Source organism: Salarias fasciatus, chromosome 1 (assembly GCF_902148845.1).
Source record: "Salarias fasciatus chromosome 1, fSalaFa1.1, whole genome shotgun sequence".
NCBI lineage: Eukaryota > Metazoa > Chordata > Actinopteri > Blenniiformes > Blenniidae > Salarias > Salarias fasciatus.
This window is the reverse complement of record NC_043745.1, coordinates 206310-223942: the sequence shown is the minus strand read 5'-3', so window position 1 is coordinate 223942 and position 17633 is coordinate 206310. Positions and strand designations below refer to the sequence as shown.

General features: G+C 45.5%; 2 protein-coding genes across 4 annotated transcripts in view; one reads left to right on the top strand and one right to left on the bottom strand.

Moving 5' to 3' along the window:
* LOC115391075 (anoctamin-9-like) overlaps positions 1-2643 on the bottom strand; it is a 151334-nt gene extending 148691 nt beyond the window's left edge. For both annotated transcript variants that reach the window (XM_030095175.1, XM_030095185.1), the window contains exon 1: positions 2513-2643. In XM_030095175.1, coding sequence (XP_029951035.1) covers positions 2513-2533 — 21 coding nt within the window. In that variant the 5' untranslated portion in view covers positions 2534-2643. The remainder of the gene's footprint in view (positions 1-2512) is intronic.
* Positions 2644-3268: 625 nt separating this feature from the next.
* Positions 3269-16534, top strand: shcbp1 (SHC SH2-domain binding protein 1). Of its 2 annotated transcripts, none has more exons than XM_030092108.1 (13): positions 3269-3472; positions 6689-6901; positions 6992-7104; positions 7490-7698; positions 7775-7870; positions 7937-8167; positions 9734-9911; positions 10121-10241; positions 10547-10678; positions 11514-11632; positions 14607-14693; positions 14934-15039; positions 15388-16534. In XM_030092108.1, exons 1-13 carry the CDS (start codon positions 3382-3384, stop codon positions 15660-15662), a joined length of 1971 nt encoding a protein of 656 aa, XP_029947968.1. In that variant the 5' UTR covers positions 3269-3381; the 3' UTR covers positions 15663-16534. The 2 variants fall into 2 exon arrangements, with proteins under 2 accessions (XP_029947968.1, XP_029947960.1); XM_030092100.1 differs by having other exon boundaries at positions 6989-7104.
* Positions 16535-17633: the final 1099 nt, after the last annotated feature.

Below are 17633 nucleotides of genomic sequence, written 5' to 3'. Positions count from 1 at the left end.
ATATTCATTACAAGTACCTCTAACAGCGCTAAATTGTCACTTGAAAGTCACAGTGCCGGTCCGGCACCAGAGTTTTTTTGGGGAGAATTTGAGAGGAATGACGTAATGCGCGCTCCGGCTGGTTAGGTTTCATTATGTCCGCCATTACTCCACCAGATGCTTAGTGAGCAACAACTGAGCAGGATCTTCCAGAAAGTAAGAACAGACTGGCTTCTAGCACTGCCACAGCTCCACACAGACTCCACCAGGGAAAAGAAACTTACATTTTACTTGAGTGCTACTAAACGAGCGAGGAAGGAGATCCCCTCGAGTTTTTCACTAAGCTGCATTATGCCCAAGGAGGCGCTGTTTCGCATAAAACATGCAAACTCTTTAATGCACCTTTAACTTATTTATACACATATTTTCAAAAGTAATTAACGACAACATGAACTGTACCTAATCACCTATGAATATTTTAACCTGTAATTACAGCACTGAGGGGGGCGTGGTCTCAGAGGGGCGTGGCCTTTGATTTCTGGCTTGGCTGGAGGATGAAATATCAGCAGGCAGCCGAACTTTCTTCGGCAGCTTGATGACGTCATCCTGCCGAACTTTGTTCTTGTTCTTGTGGAGGATGTAGGGGCCTTAACTGCCTTCACTCATTTTTCTTTGATTGGTGATTCCACTGTCACCACTGGCTCTTCCATTTCACTCTTTTAAATGTTCCTTGTCTTCACTGCAACCAATGTGCAGAAACATCGACCACTGAATGAACCCACTATAGACGGAACTGACTACTAAATGAACCACTATGGACTTTTATGATATTTTTTATTATACGAGGGGGGACCCAAAAGTTCCCAGACTGTGGTTATAACTTTTTATTTTTTAATCTTCGAAATTATTTGAAACTGTCACCTTCAAAATACTCTCCTTTGGCTTGAATACAACGCTGCACCCGAGATTTTCACTGTTCAGAAGAGTCGCCATGACCGTGCGTAACTGTACCGATAAGACAGAACTTCGATTCCCCCTCCCCCGCCTGTATGCCTGTCTTACCTTTCCGCTGCCGCTCCAGTTTCATCTTTGACAACAAAAAGCCGTCACCCGGGGCCAGATCAGGGGAATATGGCGGTGGGGAGGCTGGCTGGTCACGGTTTTAGTAAAAAAATATGCTTTAGGCACAACATCTGGTGCTATTTCTGTGCGTAACGGGGCGTCCTGTGGTCTGCTGTCTGTTATGATGAGGCCATTTCCGGGTGCCTTCGTCTCACTGCTTCTAATAACCGCCTGAGGATGATCAGTCTGGATCTCTGCAATACTCCCATCAGTTCTGCAATGTCATCAAAAGTCCTGCGTGGATCTACCAGGACGTCTTCTTCAGTTTTTGTGACGTTTTCCTCTGTTCTGGAAGTGGATTGTTGTCCTCTGCGTGCCTGGTCTTCCTGATGTAATCTGATTACTCTTAAAGGGCCCAAACCACTCAGACACCCTAAGAATCCTTCTTAAAGAATGTCTGCAACATGGTGAGTGTTTCTGCCGCTGTTTTCCCAATAAAAAACAAAATGTTTTGACAGAGCGCATATCCGAGGATATCCGCCATCTTGAAAAATCGCAGAGCGGGGTGTCACTCTGTCAACACAAACAGTGACTGTCAGCTGACCGCATCACGGGGGAAGACCAAACCTGGCACAGTTATGCATGAGGTTATCCTGTAGCGACATCTAGCGGCCAAAGTCGGAAATTCATTGTATTTTTTATTAATAGAATCAGTCCGGAAACTTTTGGGTCCCCCCTCGTATTGTTTGAACGAATTTTGATTCATGCAGAGCATTTTAAGTAAATTTCTACTGTAAAATTCCATTATAAACTAATTGAATTGTTAAAAAATACCACTCTGATAGTGAATGCAATAAGAACTTTGTAAGATGAAAATAGTAGCTTTAATTTTACCTTCTTATTCTATCTGAAGCTCTTATTCAAGACCATGATTTAATTAAACTTTGAACTAGTTCCCTCAGCAAAATTCATACTTTTTTCCACAGAAATTTACAATCAAATTTTCTGCAAAAAGTGTGAGGAATAGGGAGAAGACTGCAAATATTTCTATCTATGTTCTCATAAATGTCTATAAAAGTGCTTTCTTTGCCACCTGGAATGCTGTTTTTCAAAATTGCCATTAAAAACCTCATAGCAGCTGGGTGATCCACAGACTCACCCTTCATCTGATATGCGGTAAATTAGGTGATCAGCAAATGAGACTAGAGACCATTGATGTGATTATCACAACATTCTTTGCTGAATTTTATAAACCCAACCACTGACTGTGTGTTTTACAAGCAGGCATTGGTGGTGGATGAAAATAAATGTGGTTTTGTGAGTGTTCAGACTAAAAGATGAGATGAAAGTGGTTTTGAAATGTGGTGGAGTTCATGCGTCTTGTCAGATAACATAGATAATTGTTTCACCACTACACGGTGAGCTATGTGTCCTGCTGGGAAGAGAATGGTGTTAAAGAGAGAATGCTTACCTCCTCGGCCATGGAGTCCATGCTGAGATGAGATCAATCAGAGAAATCTTCGGACATTAATGTTAAAGGCACTCCATCAGAAACAATGCGACTACCTGAACTGTGCACCAGGAAAACTTCCGCATGCCGCAGGTGAGCTTCAGGGTGTGCATGTATGTGCATGCTCAGGTGTGCCCTCTCACCTGTGTGCCTGACGTCATGTGCAATGCTGCTTTCAAGGTCCACAGGAAAGAGAACATTTGCCTAACTGCTCTCCTGCTTTGTTTTGTTTCAGTCATTACTTTTTGATGCAGGTGTAGATTTTACTGTGTTGATGAATATATCTGCAAATTACAATTTCTCATTTAAGTGTAAATATGAAATTATTCTGACAATTTTCTCAAAAAATTGACCTTTTTAAAAGTCTGATGGAAGTATGAATTCTCAGAGGATAATATTTAAAGGGATAAAAGCCTGCATCATCTTTCCTATGTTACCATTACTTGTTTCAGCACATTTTCAATGTGCAACATATATGATCTGATATGATATGATATGATGCAATGCGGTGTTTGCGCACACGCGTTCTACTCGTGTGTATCTATGTTCTTCGTTCTATGTTCAATGTTCTGTTCCTTAAAGCGCATGCTCGTTGCTTCTTCTGTTTTTCCATTGGCTTAAATCAAGGGAAGAGGCGGGGCTTGCGCTGCTCCGCCCGTCTGATTGGCTGCCACTGTGTGAACCGTTTATTTTGAAGTGACTGGGCGCCCGGAGGAGTTGACGGCGTATCGAGCTGAAAACGACCAAATTGTGGAGTGTCCGGCGCTCTGAGCCTTCAGATATCCTCTGTCCTTGTCGAAAAAGGTCGAAGGTCGTTCACTGGAAGCGGTATGTCGAACCCGGACGATCCGGATCGCGCCTTTCAAGGTGAGCTGGAGCCGAACGCGTCGAACCAGGCTGATCTGGATCCATCCGTTCCAGGTGAGATGCGCACCGATCTCGGTTTAACTCCAGGCTGTCGCCCTGATGTGTTGTCCCCGCTGCCCCCCTCTCCTCCGGCTCTGTCAGAACCGAGGCTGAAGGTGGCGTCCGGCATTTCAGGGAGACGTTCAGGGAAAGTTTCCCAGTTGGAGCGGCTGACTGTTCTCCGTTCTTTGTGTTTTTAAGTAGAACCGCGTTTAACATTTTGATTGAGACGAAACCGTTGCCAGAAAACTAATATTGAAATGTGCAGCCTAAAATATATTTGTGACAAAGAGAAAGAGAATTTTTACAGTAATCTATATCACTATAACACATTGAAGGAGGTCCAGATCGAAAACCTCTGGACGGAGACTACTCGGATCTGGACCAGGTTATTTTACAGATGCTGAGTTTAATCAAAACACTGTTTGTGATGATTTGTCAAACTTATTGGATTTGTGAAAATGGAAAAACATCACATGTGACTGTGTTTATAACACCTGGACCACTATGGACCAGGTCCAAATCAAAAACCACTGGATCCATGCTTCTCAAATCTGGACTCAGTTTTTCCAAAGATGTTAAAGTTTTATTAAAGTGCTTTTTTCTGATTTGTGGAAATGGAAAAAGTGCTTGTTTGACCATATTTTCCACCTCTGGACCACGTTGAATCAGGCCCAGACTGAAAACCACTCGACCTAGACCTCTCAAATCTGGACCAGGCCGTTCTACCGATGATAAGCTTGTATAGAGAGTTTTCACCGACGTCACGACTTGGGCGGTACCCTCGCTGCGCCGCCATATTGGAGACACTCAGTGTGAACAATCATACTGACAGTAGTCGCAATTGTGTGTTATGGAACAATTTGAGTGCGTTCAGCCGTGTCGAAAGCTCGTCAAAACGGACTGAAGAAGCACAGGAATCCCAGGAAGGCCTTGGGTTACAAGAGAAATCCCGATATTTTGAGAAGCTACGGTTTATTAGTGGTAAAGATCCACACGAGTTGGCTCCCACCTAGGGCTGTGCGATATGGTAAAAAAAATGATCACGATTTTTTTTTCCATATAATTCAATCTCGATTATAATCACAATATGTTATTTTGTTTCTAAACCAGTTTTAAAGCATCTGCACTGAAAACTAGAACTATGGACTCTATGCACAACTTCACCACTTACTGAACTTCAGGATTTCCCTTGTTTCCTGTCTTTCATGACAGGACGAGCTGATTAATGCAGGTGTGTCTGACCTCTGTAACAACTTCAGACACACCTGTATAATCAGCTCATCCTATCACGAAAGACAGGAAACAAGGAAAATCCTGAAGTTCAGGAAGTGGTTGAGTTGTACATAGAGCCTATAGAATAGTTAAACATTTTATTAACAAACCAAGCAAATAGCAATGCAAATTAACTAATATAAACATAGAAAAATATAACAACAATCTCACTGAACAGTGCAGTAAATGGGGGAAAAAAATCTAGCACCAAGATAATAAAATCTTGCGATGCACCGTTTTGTTTTTTTTTCAGTAAAAGAGAAGAACTGAACGATCGTTAGTTAAAGTGTGACAGTTTACAGCCCTGAGGATTTTCGTTGCTATAAAAGATTAAAAAACTAAAGAAACCGCCTGGAGATAATGAAGGTGCTTTAGAATGGAAACATTATTTTCAAGTTATGATGATAAATATGCTGCTGCCATCATTAATGCTTGCATCAAATGTACAAAATTTAAATAATCAAGATTGGACAGATTAGACTTAAAATGTAACAATACAATAATACAAAAAAAATAGACAAAAGTAATAATGCATGTGATCTTTTTTTCTCCTCTTAGAATGTTGCTCGTACGGTGCAGTGGCCTAAAAAGACGACACTGTCTGCGTTTACGTGCAGTCAATATTCGTGTTAAGATAATTATTCTGGTTTCTGAAACATTTGGAATAACCCCAGGAGATCCCCATTCAGACCACGGCCACAGGCGACGCCATGACTGCAATTGCACTTCATGCCACTAGGTGTGCTGTTTGCATGTTCAACCTTATTTTACACAGACACCACAGAAGAAGAAGGGCGCTGCAGGCTCTCTGCATGTTGTTAGAAGAAGAGTGTTAGCGGCAAGACATGGTGATATGTTCAATCAATCAGTCAATCAATGTATTTTTGTATAGCCCAGTATCACAACAACAGCTGCCTCAGAGGCTTCAAGATGTTACATTGGTTGGTAAAAATAAAAACAGTGAATAAGCATAACGTTAATATGTCAAATTCACAGTAACGAGACAAAACGAAGCAACCACCGCCTTACACCCTCACATCCGGCAAGAAAAAACTCCAGAAACCCAGTGGGAAAAGAAGAGATCTTGGGGAGAACCACAGTATGGAGGGATCCCTCTCCCAGGGACGGACAGCTTTGGCAACAGCTAGCATGAGACAATAAGAAGTAAAGCCTAGGACTATGTTGAGGACAGTCCGTTGGACGGTCCAGCAGTAGAACCGAAGCCAGTCCGCGGGCAGGACCGACAGGAGTGTCCTCCCGGTCCGACCGGAGCTTGTTCGTAGGCCCTCGTAATAGTGGAGTCAGCAACTGAAACTGGAGAAGACTCCCCCTCAAAGGGGGGGACAGCAGGGGAAAAGCAATGAAGGGACTAAAGGGAAGAACATTCAGACATTAGAGGACAGGGCTCAGTGCACCGTACTTCCCACAGCATTCTAGCTCCTGGGGCAGCTTTGTGGATAGTTTAGTATTTAAACTAGTATTTAGTTAGTATAGTTTAGATAGTTTAGTTTAGTCTAGTTTGGTTTAGTTTAATTTAGTTTAGTTTAGTTTAGTTAAGTTTAGTTAACCAAATCCCTTTCCAACAAGCTGATATTTCCTGATAAAATAACGTGAAGAGCCCCTGCCACATTGAACAGACTCCACCCAGGGTGTGCTTTTGATGGCAGCAATGAGGAAACCACATTGAAGATTTGCACAGTAAAACGACAGCTGAGGCACATAGGAGTCAGCTTCATTGTTGCATTTCTGATCTCTTGTTGGTCACTTTGGTCCCCACTCCTGCCACACACATAAACTCAACAATGCCATTTGAATTCTTATCTAGCAGCACTTAAGACATTTCCATCCAAAATACATGTCAAACAGTCAAGTGCATTCTTTATTTAGCCTTCCGGTGCCTTCACCGGCACAGTAGGACTCTGGCTTTCTCAGCATTGAAACGTGTTTTCCCAACAGGTCAGAGTCTGCATGGAGAGGATGAGAAAGCCCATGAAGACGACAGCTGCTCTGACCACGACAGCGGCACAAACCTGTTTGAAGCTGAGCATTCAGGGAGCCAGCTGCAGAGGTGTGAATGGCCTGGAGGGGGCTCAGGTCTACCGGACACGTTCCAGACCAGCCGCCTCCTGTTCTACGAGAGGTTTAAGGCATACCAGGACTATATGCTTGGTAACCAGCGTCACACGGCATCCCTCCAGTGATTTCGGCCATCCCTCTCATCTGTTTAGCTGTTTTCATGCTCGTTTCCCTCTTCAGGAGACTGTAAGCCCTCGGAGGTGCGGGCCTTCATAGCAGACTACCTGGAGAAGGTGGTGGTGCTCTCTGATTGGTTGGCTGTGTGGTCCACTGATGTATTTGATGTTCTTGTGGAGGTGAAGCTTTTTTTCTTAACTTTGCTTAAACCTTGATTATTTTAGGAGTTTCATAAACTGTTTCTGAGTTCAGTTTCCAGTTTCAGAAATTTACTGACTATGTAGCAACAGTAAAGTCAGTGAAAGGAGCTCTCACACACACACACACACACACACACACACACACACACACACACATTAAGCCCAGTAACACTCATCACCAGTGCATTTAAAATGAAAAACAACATGTAGTTCATTGTTCTGTAACTACTTTTATATGATTTTACATATTTAGACGTAGTGACATTTATTGGTCCTCTCAGGAGGGTTGGAAGTTAAACACAGCAAAACAAGTTTGTGTAATGGTGAACAGTGAAACTGGACTTGTTGGCGGTGCTGGTTTCAGGTGCGGGACGTGGACCTGAGGGACCTGAAGGCGTGTGTGAAGCTGGTGCTGCCGATGCAGTGTGACATCCGAGGCTGTGAACTCACCAAGGACACTCTCAGATCTCTTCTGGAAGTCACTCAGCACAAAGTTACACTACAGGAGCTGCACGTGGTGTACGAGGAGTCCGGGGAATTGGACCAGACTGCTCTAGCTCTTGAGCACCTCAGGTGAAGGTCCGCTCATCTATATCGCTCTTTCTTCATAAAACCAAAGAGCTTGATTTCATCTCTTTTGTACGCGCAGATTTTTCTACAAACACATCTGGAGAGAGTGGGATGAGGAAGATGAAGATGATGACTTTGACTACTTTGTGCGCTGTGTGGAACCCCGTCTCAGACTGTGAGTACACCCTGTCAGGGGAACACTGTGGTGCTCAGTCTTTTTTTCAAGTTTGTATTCTTTCAGATGTTACGACATCTTGGAGGACAGAGTCCCGGCTGGCCTGGTTGAGGAGTACCAGTCCTTACTGGAGAGCTGCAGCCACTGCTTCCAGCAGTTCAGCGTGCTGCGGAACTCTCTGAGTCCGGACTCGGACTCTGAGCTGGACAACGTGTCCATGGTGGAGGGTTTGAAGCTCTGCGATCAGTTGGACACCTTCAAGCGAAAGCTTCACATCATCGAGAGTCCCCTGTTGAGGTACGACTGCTGCATGGACTTCATGACAACACACACACACACACACACACACACACACACACACACACACACACACACACACACACACACACACACACACACACACACACAGAAAGTGAAGAAACAGCATAGAGTGGGCAATGGCCCAGATAGGTTAGAGAAGTGCTCCTGGAATCTGAGGTTTGAATCCCAAACCTGTTAGGGATATACTTTAATTGGCACTACTACTATGGAATAATTGTATTAACTGTATATTAGGCCTTTCCTGAAAGAAGTACACCAAGGTTATAAGATGCTCTGCTAAGGTGTAAACATACCCACACGTTCCGGAGAAACCAACACACACTCACTAGTGTTCCAAAACATACCGGATAAGGATGTCAGCTCTTGGTTGGCAGCTGACATCAATACCAAATTGTCCAATTGCGAACAAAGTCCAGCCTCTCTGTCGGGGCCCAGCCCAGAAGAACATGGAATAAAAACTCTGATTCATCAACAATCAGGATCCTTTCGGGGCGAAATACTTTGTATCTTTCCCTGTAAGGTCCAGCGCTGAACATTACATTTGGCTATACTTAAATAAATGGTAATAATCTGAAGTCAGTTGTTTTGGCATTCTTTATACCAAGCATAGAATAAGAGAACCGGGTGGAGTCAGCGGGACAGAAGTCCTGGCTCCAACAAACCTGATCATTCCTGATCATTTACAAAGTGAGATAAGCTCATAAATACCTTTTTTGTGTCTGTGCGTCCAGTGGCTGGCTCCGCGGAAGGATATACCGGAGCACAGCGGCTGAGTCTATGCTGCTACTGCTGTGTGCCGGTATATCCCTCTGTGGAGCACTGCGCATGCTCAGGTCTGTGTATCAAAACATCATTTTAACGGATTGAAAAAAAAAACACGTCTTTTAAAATATTTTATAACCATTCGGATTCACTTGGCGTGCTAACACGCCGTCCCCTGGACCACTGGAAGGAGGATTTTGTCCACTTTCTCAGTCTGGCTCTGTCTCCTCTTCACCTGCGGTAGTTGAGCTAAGCTAACTACGATGCTAACAGCTGTTAGCCAGCCACTGGACGCACAGACACAAAAAAGGTGCCGCTGCTGCACTCCGCCATGTTGTTGTAACTTGTAGCACAGTGTATGTGTGTGTGTGTGTGAGCGCATGCGCATATGGCTTCCGTCCGTCTTCGGGAATGATGGTGCATTCAAGACGCCTTGGAAAAACAAGACAGAAGGCAGTACAACGTGTAAAAACCGATGCAACTTTGAAGATTACCGATTAGGCACACAGCGAACGATGCATCATGATATCATGATATCATCGCATCGATACACACTGAATGAATCGATACACTCGTATCTCGCACGTATGTATCTCGATCACGATCGATATCGATTAATCTCCACATCCCTGGTGGCTGCAGCCTGGCTCCTGCTGTGCCGCAGTGTGTTCTCTGCAGACTGCAGACGGTCAGTGTGTTGGAGCAGGTTATGCCTGTTGAGAGGTGAATTTTCTGCAGGTCTCTAATAACTGGATCTTTTCACTTCTTTCCTCTGTTGAGGTATGTGCTGGCCTACAAAGGCAACGTGAGGAGTCAGAGTGTTGTGACCCGCGGGCCCAGAGAGTCCAGTAAGAAGGTGGTTCACGTGGTCTCAGCGTCCTGCAGCAGCAGCCAGCTCCAGTCTCTCCTCAACACCAGACTGACCCCCCTGTGCTCCGCTGACGACACTGAGATCCAGGTCTGGATCGCGTCCTGCTCCGTCTCTTTATTCAGTTATAGCAGAGATGCTCACATTTATCTGCATAACTGTCACAGTTACAAGATTTAAAAACCCATTCTAAATCAGTTTTGACTGGTCTGTGTTTCTAACTGCTGTTGTGTGCTGTGACCTGTAGTTGGTGCCAGACTGCAGGAAGTCTTAGAAGCTTGGCTGTGTTTTGTGTTTAGTTCCACAGAGAGCCGGCGTCGGCAGTGGACTCGTGTTACGAAGGCGATGTGGTGGTGGTGCTCCCAGGAGTTTACAGTGTCAGTAACTCCATCTACATTCCAGACTCCATCACCATAGAGGGTACAGTCTCTTCCTCCGTCACTTTCATCCTCTAATGAGTTGTCAGGTGTTCACATTCTCAAGTCACAGTTCATTTCAGAGCGTAGGACCGACAGAGATGATTTCATTCGTACGGATTATGTTTGAGCTGTTATGTGGTGCTGAGACAGCAGCCATGTTTTACCTCTTCACTGTTCTTCACTGTGGTAAAACACACACTGTGTCTGTGTTTGGGTTGATTTCACTGGATTCACGTTGTCCCGTGGGACCAGGTGGGTTCAGTAATTCACCACTGACTGAGGGCTGTGCCGTCTCCTTTGTGCCAGGCTTCGGCTTTCCTGATGAAGTGGTGATTGAGAAGAGAAACACAGGGGATTCGTTTCTGGAGTCCACAGGAGCAGCTGTCAAGATTTCCAACATCAAGTTCATCCAGCATGGCGCTATCGAAGGCATCCTGTGTGAGTCCCTCGGGCTGTGCTGGGAAAACTCATAGCCATCTCTGACCCCCCTTCACACTGACCAACTCGCTCGGCCGAGGCGTGCAAATGACCGCCGCCACGAAGCGGCGCCGCCATCTGCACACCGTGGCTGAAGGGAAATCCTCAGGTAGCGTCTTATGACTGGACATCGTAGTGGACGTGGTGGAAATGTCCCTCACGCTCCTCGTAGCCCCGTTCAACATTCGTTCACATTCAGAGGTCAGAGGTCATATATGGTATCACACAATTTGCACTTTAATAAAGTCCATTTCAAAGCACTGAGCAGCCAATACTTTTTTCCAACTAAAGTTGTTATGAATTAGTAATGGATTACTTGTGAAACAAAGTACTTTCAAGTTGTAACCAGTAGTTGGATTACTTTTATGAAGCAATCCTGACAACACTGTTCTTGGAGATTTATTTAAAAAATAATGAAACGGCACGTAATAATCTAAAGAACTATGGAAATAAAGATGTGTGTGTGTGAAGCTCCATCACTGCATGAAGGACCAATCAGCATGCAGTAATGTCTGAAGTATGGCTGACCACACAAGTAACACACATCAAGTCTTCACCTACAGCAGCTTGATGAGGAGATGGTCCAGAGTCCTCCAGCAGCTCCAGCTGGTACCTCAGAGCATACCTCTTTCTTTTTCTACATGGACTCTGCGCACGTGCGCATGCACGCGTGCGCGCGCTGCAGCCAGCGTCAGGCAGTGGTGTTTGCCTGGGCTGTGGCTGTCTGACAGGCGTCCAGCTGGGAGCCGCGTGGGGCTGCAGGTTTCGCCTCTCCATGTCCTCCTCTGTTCCTCAGGTGTTGGTGAGGGAGCGCTGGACATGGAGAACTGTGTGCTGCAGTGCGAGACCACCGGGGTCATCGTCCGAACGTCTGCCCGTCTCAACATGAGCATGTGTGACCTGTACGGCTCCAAGGTGGGAAACACATGAACTCTTTTCATTATGGGATGGGACCTGCACTCCTCCACCATGGTACGATGAAAAACATTTCCAGTTTCCAGAGAGACGGCGTGCCAGCTTCTGATGGCTGAATAGAGTTAAAACGTAGTTAGTCGGGGTGTAACAAAAGTCCACGAAATACAAAAAATGACAAATTAAAATTCAAAGACGCACGAAATAAACGTGAAAGGGCGCCGTGCACCACCGAGACTGATGATTTTTGACCCTCCTCACCTACCGTAGCAAAACACTTGTTTCAATATGTAGGAAGACGAAGTTGAATTAGCTGCTAGGCTATCGCTCCTTCGTCAAATAAATGGGTTGTGTGGTGCTATTCTGGCTTCCCATGTGAACGACGAGAGAGCGGTGAGAAGACTCACACAGGAAGTGTGACAGAAGTCACACATTACTCCTGCGCCACTAGCAAAAGCATGCGTCGTAGCTCCTGCCACCTCAGTTCCTAGCGAACCGGTTTTATCGACAGCAGGAGATGTCGTGAGCCCTCACAGGTCTCAGCTGCTACCCTGAAAATGTTGGTATGTTGATATTCCTAAAACAGAATATGCACCTGTTTGGCTAAATGTTGTAGCTCAGACATTTATTGTGGCAGCCTGCAGCCCTGAGGACTGTTCCGTCCTAATTGTTTACAACAAAAAAGCACTTTTTTGAGATTTTGTTTGTATTTGTATTGTAGTCCAAGGATAGACACAAGTTTTGCTTTTTCAAAAGCATTTTGTTTTAGACTGAAGACAGGCAGCAAAAAAGTAGTTATCCTTCCTCAGCCTTCCTTTGCTGGAAGGTTCTGGCGACAGCGTCACAGTCTCCTGTTAGCCGGAGCGCTGTCTCAGTGTGCGGCGAGCTTCATTATTCACACAACATATGGAAATAAATGGATTTTTTCACAGAACTTATTTGAACAGACCTATTAGAGTTTTTCATAATCATACTTTGGTGTCTTCAGCACTCTAAGTATTTCACATTCACCTAGCTGTGGCTGTGGCATGGCGGTGACGGAGAGCAGCTTCCTGTGGGCGAACGACCACGGTCACTGTAACAGCAGGCCAGCTTGGTGGTCTGTCTGTGTGTGTTCTCCCATTGTTAATGTTTAGAGCAGGGGTGTCCAATCTTTTTTGACCCAAGATCTACTTTTCAAATTGCCAATCCCTCAGGGGGGGAGGGGGGGGGGGGCAGTTGTTTGTCTCGTGCATGAAGCGCTACGTGCGTGCGCACACGCTTGCTCGTGCGCAGATTACTCTCTTCTTTGTTTTTTTTTTTTTGTTTTCCCCCTGCACCTCGCGGCCTACCTGGTGACACTCCACTGGTTGGGCACCCCTGGTTCAGCGTGTATGGTTCTCTGCAGTGTGTGTTTCATTACAAAAGCAAACAGCATCAACTCGTGGCATACCATGACCACTGCAGTGTTTTCAGCGTTTGTGCCGTTTTTGTGGAAGTTGATGTTATCAAAACATTGCTGCGTGCGTGAAGGCAAAAGTTTTCTGATCCCCCGTTCCCACTGCAACTAGCGGGTCGACCCGTGTTTTCCACCCGCTAACAATCGCCTTTTGACTCCTTTCACACTGCCTGCAGACCTGCCTGCCTGTGTTTTCCCATGCTGATGGTGTCCCACGTTGATGACATCATCAGCGCGACAGAGCAAAGCGAAAGTAAACAACAGGTGTGTTCACGATGGCAAAGCCAGAGGCAGACGGAGCCAGACGAAGCAGACGGCGCCGTGGGGCGGAGTTATAAGTCTGCCTCCAACTCGGACAACCCTATGTTCTCCATGTCTGTGTTTCTCATGACTCCCACCTCGAGGGGTGTGTATTTATGCAAATGAAGCGTGTTATCACTGATGAGGAGTGGGCTCGGTCCAGTCCCCGGCCTGTCTGAACCAGAGCGGTGGGCCAGGGAGCGTGAGTTGCTCTCCAGCAGCTCACAGCGGCTCCTCTGGGACCCATCTCGTTTGGGTCTTGTGAGTTTTCAACGCCCTACGTAGATCCTACGTATCAGTGACGCCGGGCCACATCTGGGCGGGGCGGCTCAAAAGTCTTAAAAGTCTGCCTCTGTCTTTCTCATGTCGAACGCACCTAATGGACTACAGCTCAGTCCCGTTCCCTGTAGACGGATCTCCTCTTCCCCACGGATCCAGAGCAGCTCTCTGGTCTCGCTGTCTTGCCAATACTGGGTCATCTTGACGAAGGAAATCTCCCGCTGTGTCCAGAAACAACAACTAGCGCGCTAACGTAGCTGCGCTGCGTCGACGTCATCACATAAATTACCGCGTCGACTCGCGTCTTCCTTTCACACTCCCTTTCGCCCCTCCCACTAAAAGCCGATAGCAGCGACCCGCTAAAAATCTGCGTCGATTGCAGGGTTTAAAGACCCGGGTCGAAATGCCGATTAAACCCTTTCACACTGCCATGAGGAGCCGATTATTAATGGGTTTAAGTGTTTTTTTTTTTGGGCCAGTGTGAAAGAGGCTTGAGACAAAAATGCGAAAACATTGTATTTAAAATGTAAATGGAGCCTTACATACCACAGCGACACACTGCTCATCACACAGACACTCCCTAGTATAGTATAATTCAGTAATGTCGGAGTGCTTCAGAGCATTTTATTGTTTTTTAATTATTATTATTGAGTTCTATTGCAACATTGTTTGGTGATTGGTGACATCTGCCATGTTATTACAGGGCCATCAGATTTTAACAGGCCAGACATCAAGCTGAAGGACTGTACCAGGTCTTTAATCCCATAGTACAGCATGCACCTGAAATCATAGACGTCTTTGCCTAAAACAGCATCAAGAGACTGTGTCCGAATTTTGATTGAGCAACTCTTGAACAAGCCTGAAGATTACTGAGACGCTCACAAGCCAGCTGCCAGGGCCAGTCCCAGCTGATCGGAAGGGGGACATGCGGGGGTTCATCTTGTGCTGTGCTGTCCGCAGGGGGCCGGCCTGGAGATCTATCCCGGCAGTATTTGCTGCCTGGTTAGTAATGGCATCCATCATTGCAAGGATGGGATCCTCATCAAGGTGAGACCAAAAGAGCCCAAACCCCAGAGTCAGACTGCGATGTGCTTCTTCTTTTGAAATGTTGCAACTGTACTTATCGTGGTTGTGTTTGCAGAAATCTTATCTTTAAATCATTTCACCTTTATGTATGAACTTTGACCCCATCTTCAACGGGACGTGGAGCTGTGCTCAGCTGATGTTTAATCTTCCTGTTGGAACCACAAACATACCTCAAAACTCTCTGGGTGTCTGTCTTTGGAGGACTTTGCTGATGAAATGGAAGTGATGCCATCCATCACGATGGAAAACAACGTGATCCACAACAACGAAGGGTACGGCGTGCATCTCGTCAAGCCCAAATGTGCAGGTCGGTGCTTCCCTCAGTCAGTGGAATAGAACAGGCTTCATTATTCTCACAGCAGAGGATTTTTTACAGGTGCACAGGCTCGTAGGACACGGGAGTGCAAAATCTGATGAGAGGTGCAAATAAAGCATAAGTAATCGAGCAAATGGTAGAAGTAGAGTGAAAGTGGGTTTCCCACATGCACAGTTGCACAGTGAGTCATCCACTTTGAAAGAAAACAGAGAAACGTGCCTGTACACAAGTAGAAACAGAAAAAAGTGGGAGAACAAAGTGGAGAGCCTCTGCAGCTGGTCGCTCAGCGGCCATGTTGGAATCTACAACAATCTGAATGTGTCTTTTCTTTCTGCTCAGAAGACCCAGCTGGCCTGCCAGCGGAGGAGAAGCAGCAGGGAGATTTCCCCTCCATGCCCTCCCCGCCAACCAGCAGCACCTCAGAAACTGCTGAGCCTGAAACGGCGCCCCCCAGCACCAGGAAGTGGCATCTGGGTCGTCAGCTGAGCAGAAACAAGGACATTTCGTGCATCTGGACAACCCAGGACTTGAAGGACCACCCGATCTTTGTCTCCATACAAGGAAACTTGTTCAAACGCAATGGCCTGGGCGACTTCGGCACGTTTTACTATTGACAGATAGGTTTGTCCATGCAGAACACCTGCTTTTTAACTTTCTATCTTTAGTGCTTCTGAGCAGTGAAAGTTTAATGACAACCAAATGCTGTTTCCAAAAGAAAGGGGGAAGCATATAACAGGATCTCTAGAACTTGGTGAAAAGTTGCCTCTGCGTGTTTTTGTCCACAGGACACATCGGTCTTGAATTATTTGCACATTTTTATCCTATTTATTTGTTTGGGCTGTTTTTGGTTTTTTATTCTCCATTGCTTTAAGGTCCTCTCACATCTTTAAGTGTAACGTTGGTGGCTTGATTGTTAATCTGCCAAAAACTATAATGATAGTGGAGGCTTGTTAAGATCACAAGGCTGTTGATAATTTCACATACTTTATGATTTCCACTTGGGTTCCCTGTATTTTAGAATGTAAGAGCTCAGATCTATAATGGAGGGATGTTTTCTGTATTGAGGCCCAGAACAGTAGGAACTTCAGTAAAGGCCTGCAGTTTTATTATTAAAAGTGATTATTAATTTGCTCTGCTACTAATGGAAACTGTATTGAGATTGTCCAGTTGATTAAATGGTTATGTTCAGCTCAGCATGTGTATGGTCGCTCATCCTGCTGACTGGTCTGAAGTGGAAAACTTTATCTGTGAAACATGCCGTAACGGTTTGTTCGCTAACTGCTTGACACTTGAGAGGAGCTGACAGCAAACACCAAACCAGCACACACTTCTGGGGAGAGAATGACCATGCTGTGTTTTGGCTTTGGAATTGGGAGCATGAGTGGAGCCGCTGCTGGAGCACAGAAAGCTTTTCCCAAGGACAACATGCAGAATGAATGTCCTGTAACCTGGTTCAGCTGCTCTGACCTCAGTCTCAGCTCTTACGGAAGATAAATTCACTTCTTTTACTTTGCTTTATTTCATATATTCTCAATGATTTTTACTGCTTGAATGTTATGCACAACATTAAACAAGTATCCATAGCAGTTGTGTAGTGCTGATTAAAGTTGAGATTGTTGGCACACCCCCAAGTTCAAACCAAGCACCAACCTGGACTGGTAAAACATGAAGATAATGCAGAAGTGCAGAAAAGCTGTAATTCCAGGCGATTTCCAGCAGGGGGCGATGACAGTTTCAAAAAGAGCCCAAGTCTCATTGGAACTCATTCAAAAATGCTGAGTTTCAGTGTGTAAATAGACGTAAGGTGCCTGGTTTCAGAACATGTTCTGGTCTCTGTCTGTAGCTTCCACAGATGTGCTGCTTCACCAGACCGAGTTTCATGCAAACCATCCACTGATTTTATTTTATGACTTAAAGTTTTACATAAATCAGCTGATCACAACTCCTCCTCTGTCCACTGATGCGGTCATGTGACATGCTGGATCAATCACATTTACATCTGGTTTAAAATGTTCAGTATGGAGACGTTCTGTTGAACTTGCTGGAGTCTTCAGAATGCTATGGGGCACGTCAGGAAAGGTTCCTTCATTGTATTTTCTATCTACGGTACAAACAGCGTCCAGTCCACACTGCCTGCAACATTCCCTTCTGCTTCAGCTGAATATGTCAGACCCAGCGTCTTGTACACACCCAAATGGAGACTGCCTGAAGCCTCAACTTAACAAAGTCAAACTCATTTCAAAACCAAACCTTTTCCTCTAGTTGTCCACAGGGAAGAGAGCACGCAAACCTGGCAACATGACCACGGACTGCAGGAGGGTGGCTGGGTGTGCCCACCCGACTGGCATGAAAGGATGAGTGAATTAGGTCTCCGGATCATGGCTGACCTGAGCAAGGCAGCATGACTGAAGGTTGTGAACATTTGCAGTGTTTCATCAGTGCACCGCTTCAGGAGATTCAGGTTCTTACATACATCAGAATCTACTGATTCACCTGAAAACATCATCAGTGACATAACCCGAGATCATCAGGTAACGTCACTGATGATCACCTGGTCAGGTGAGAATATTAGGATTCATTTACTG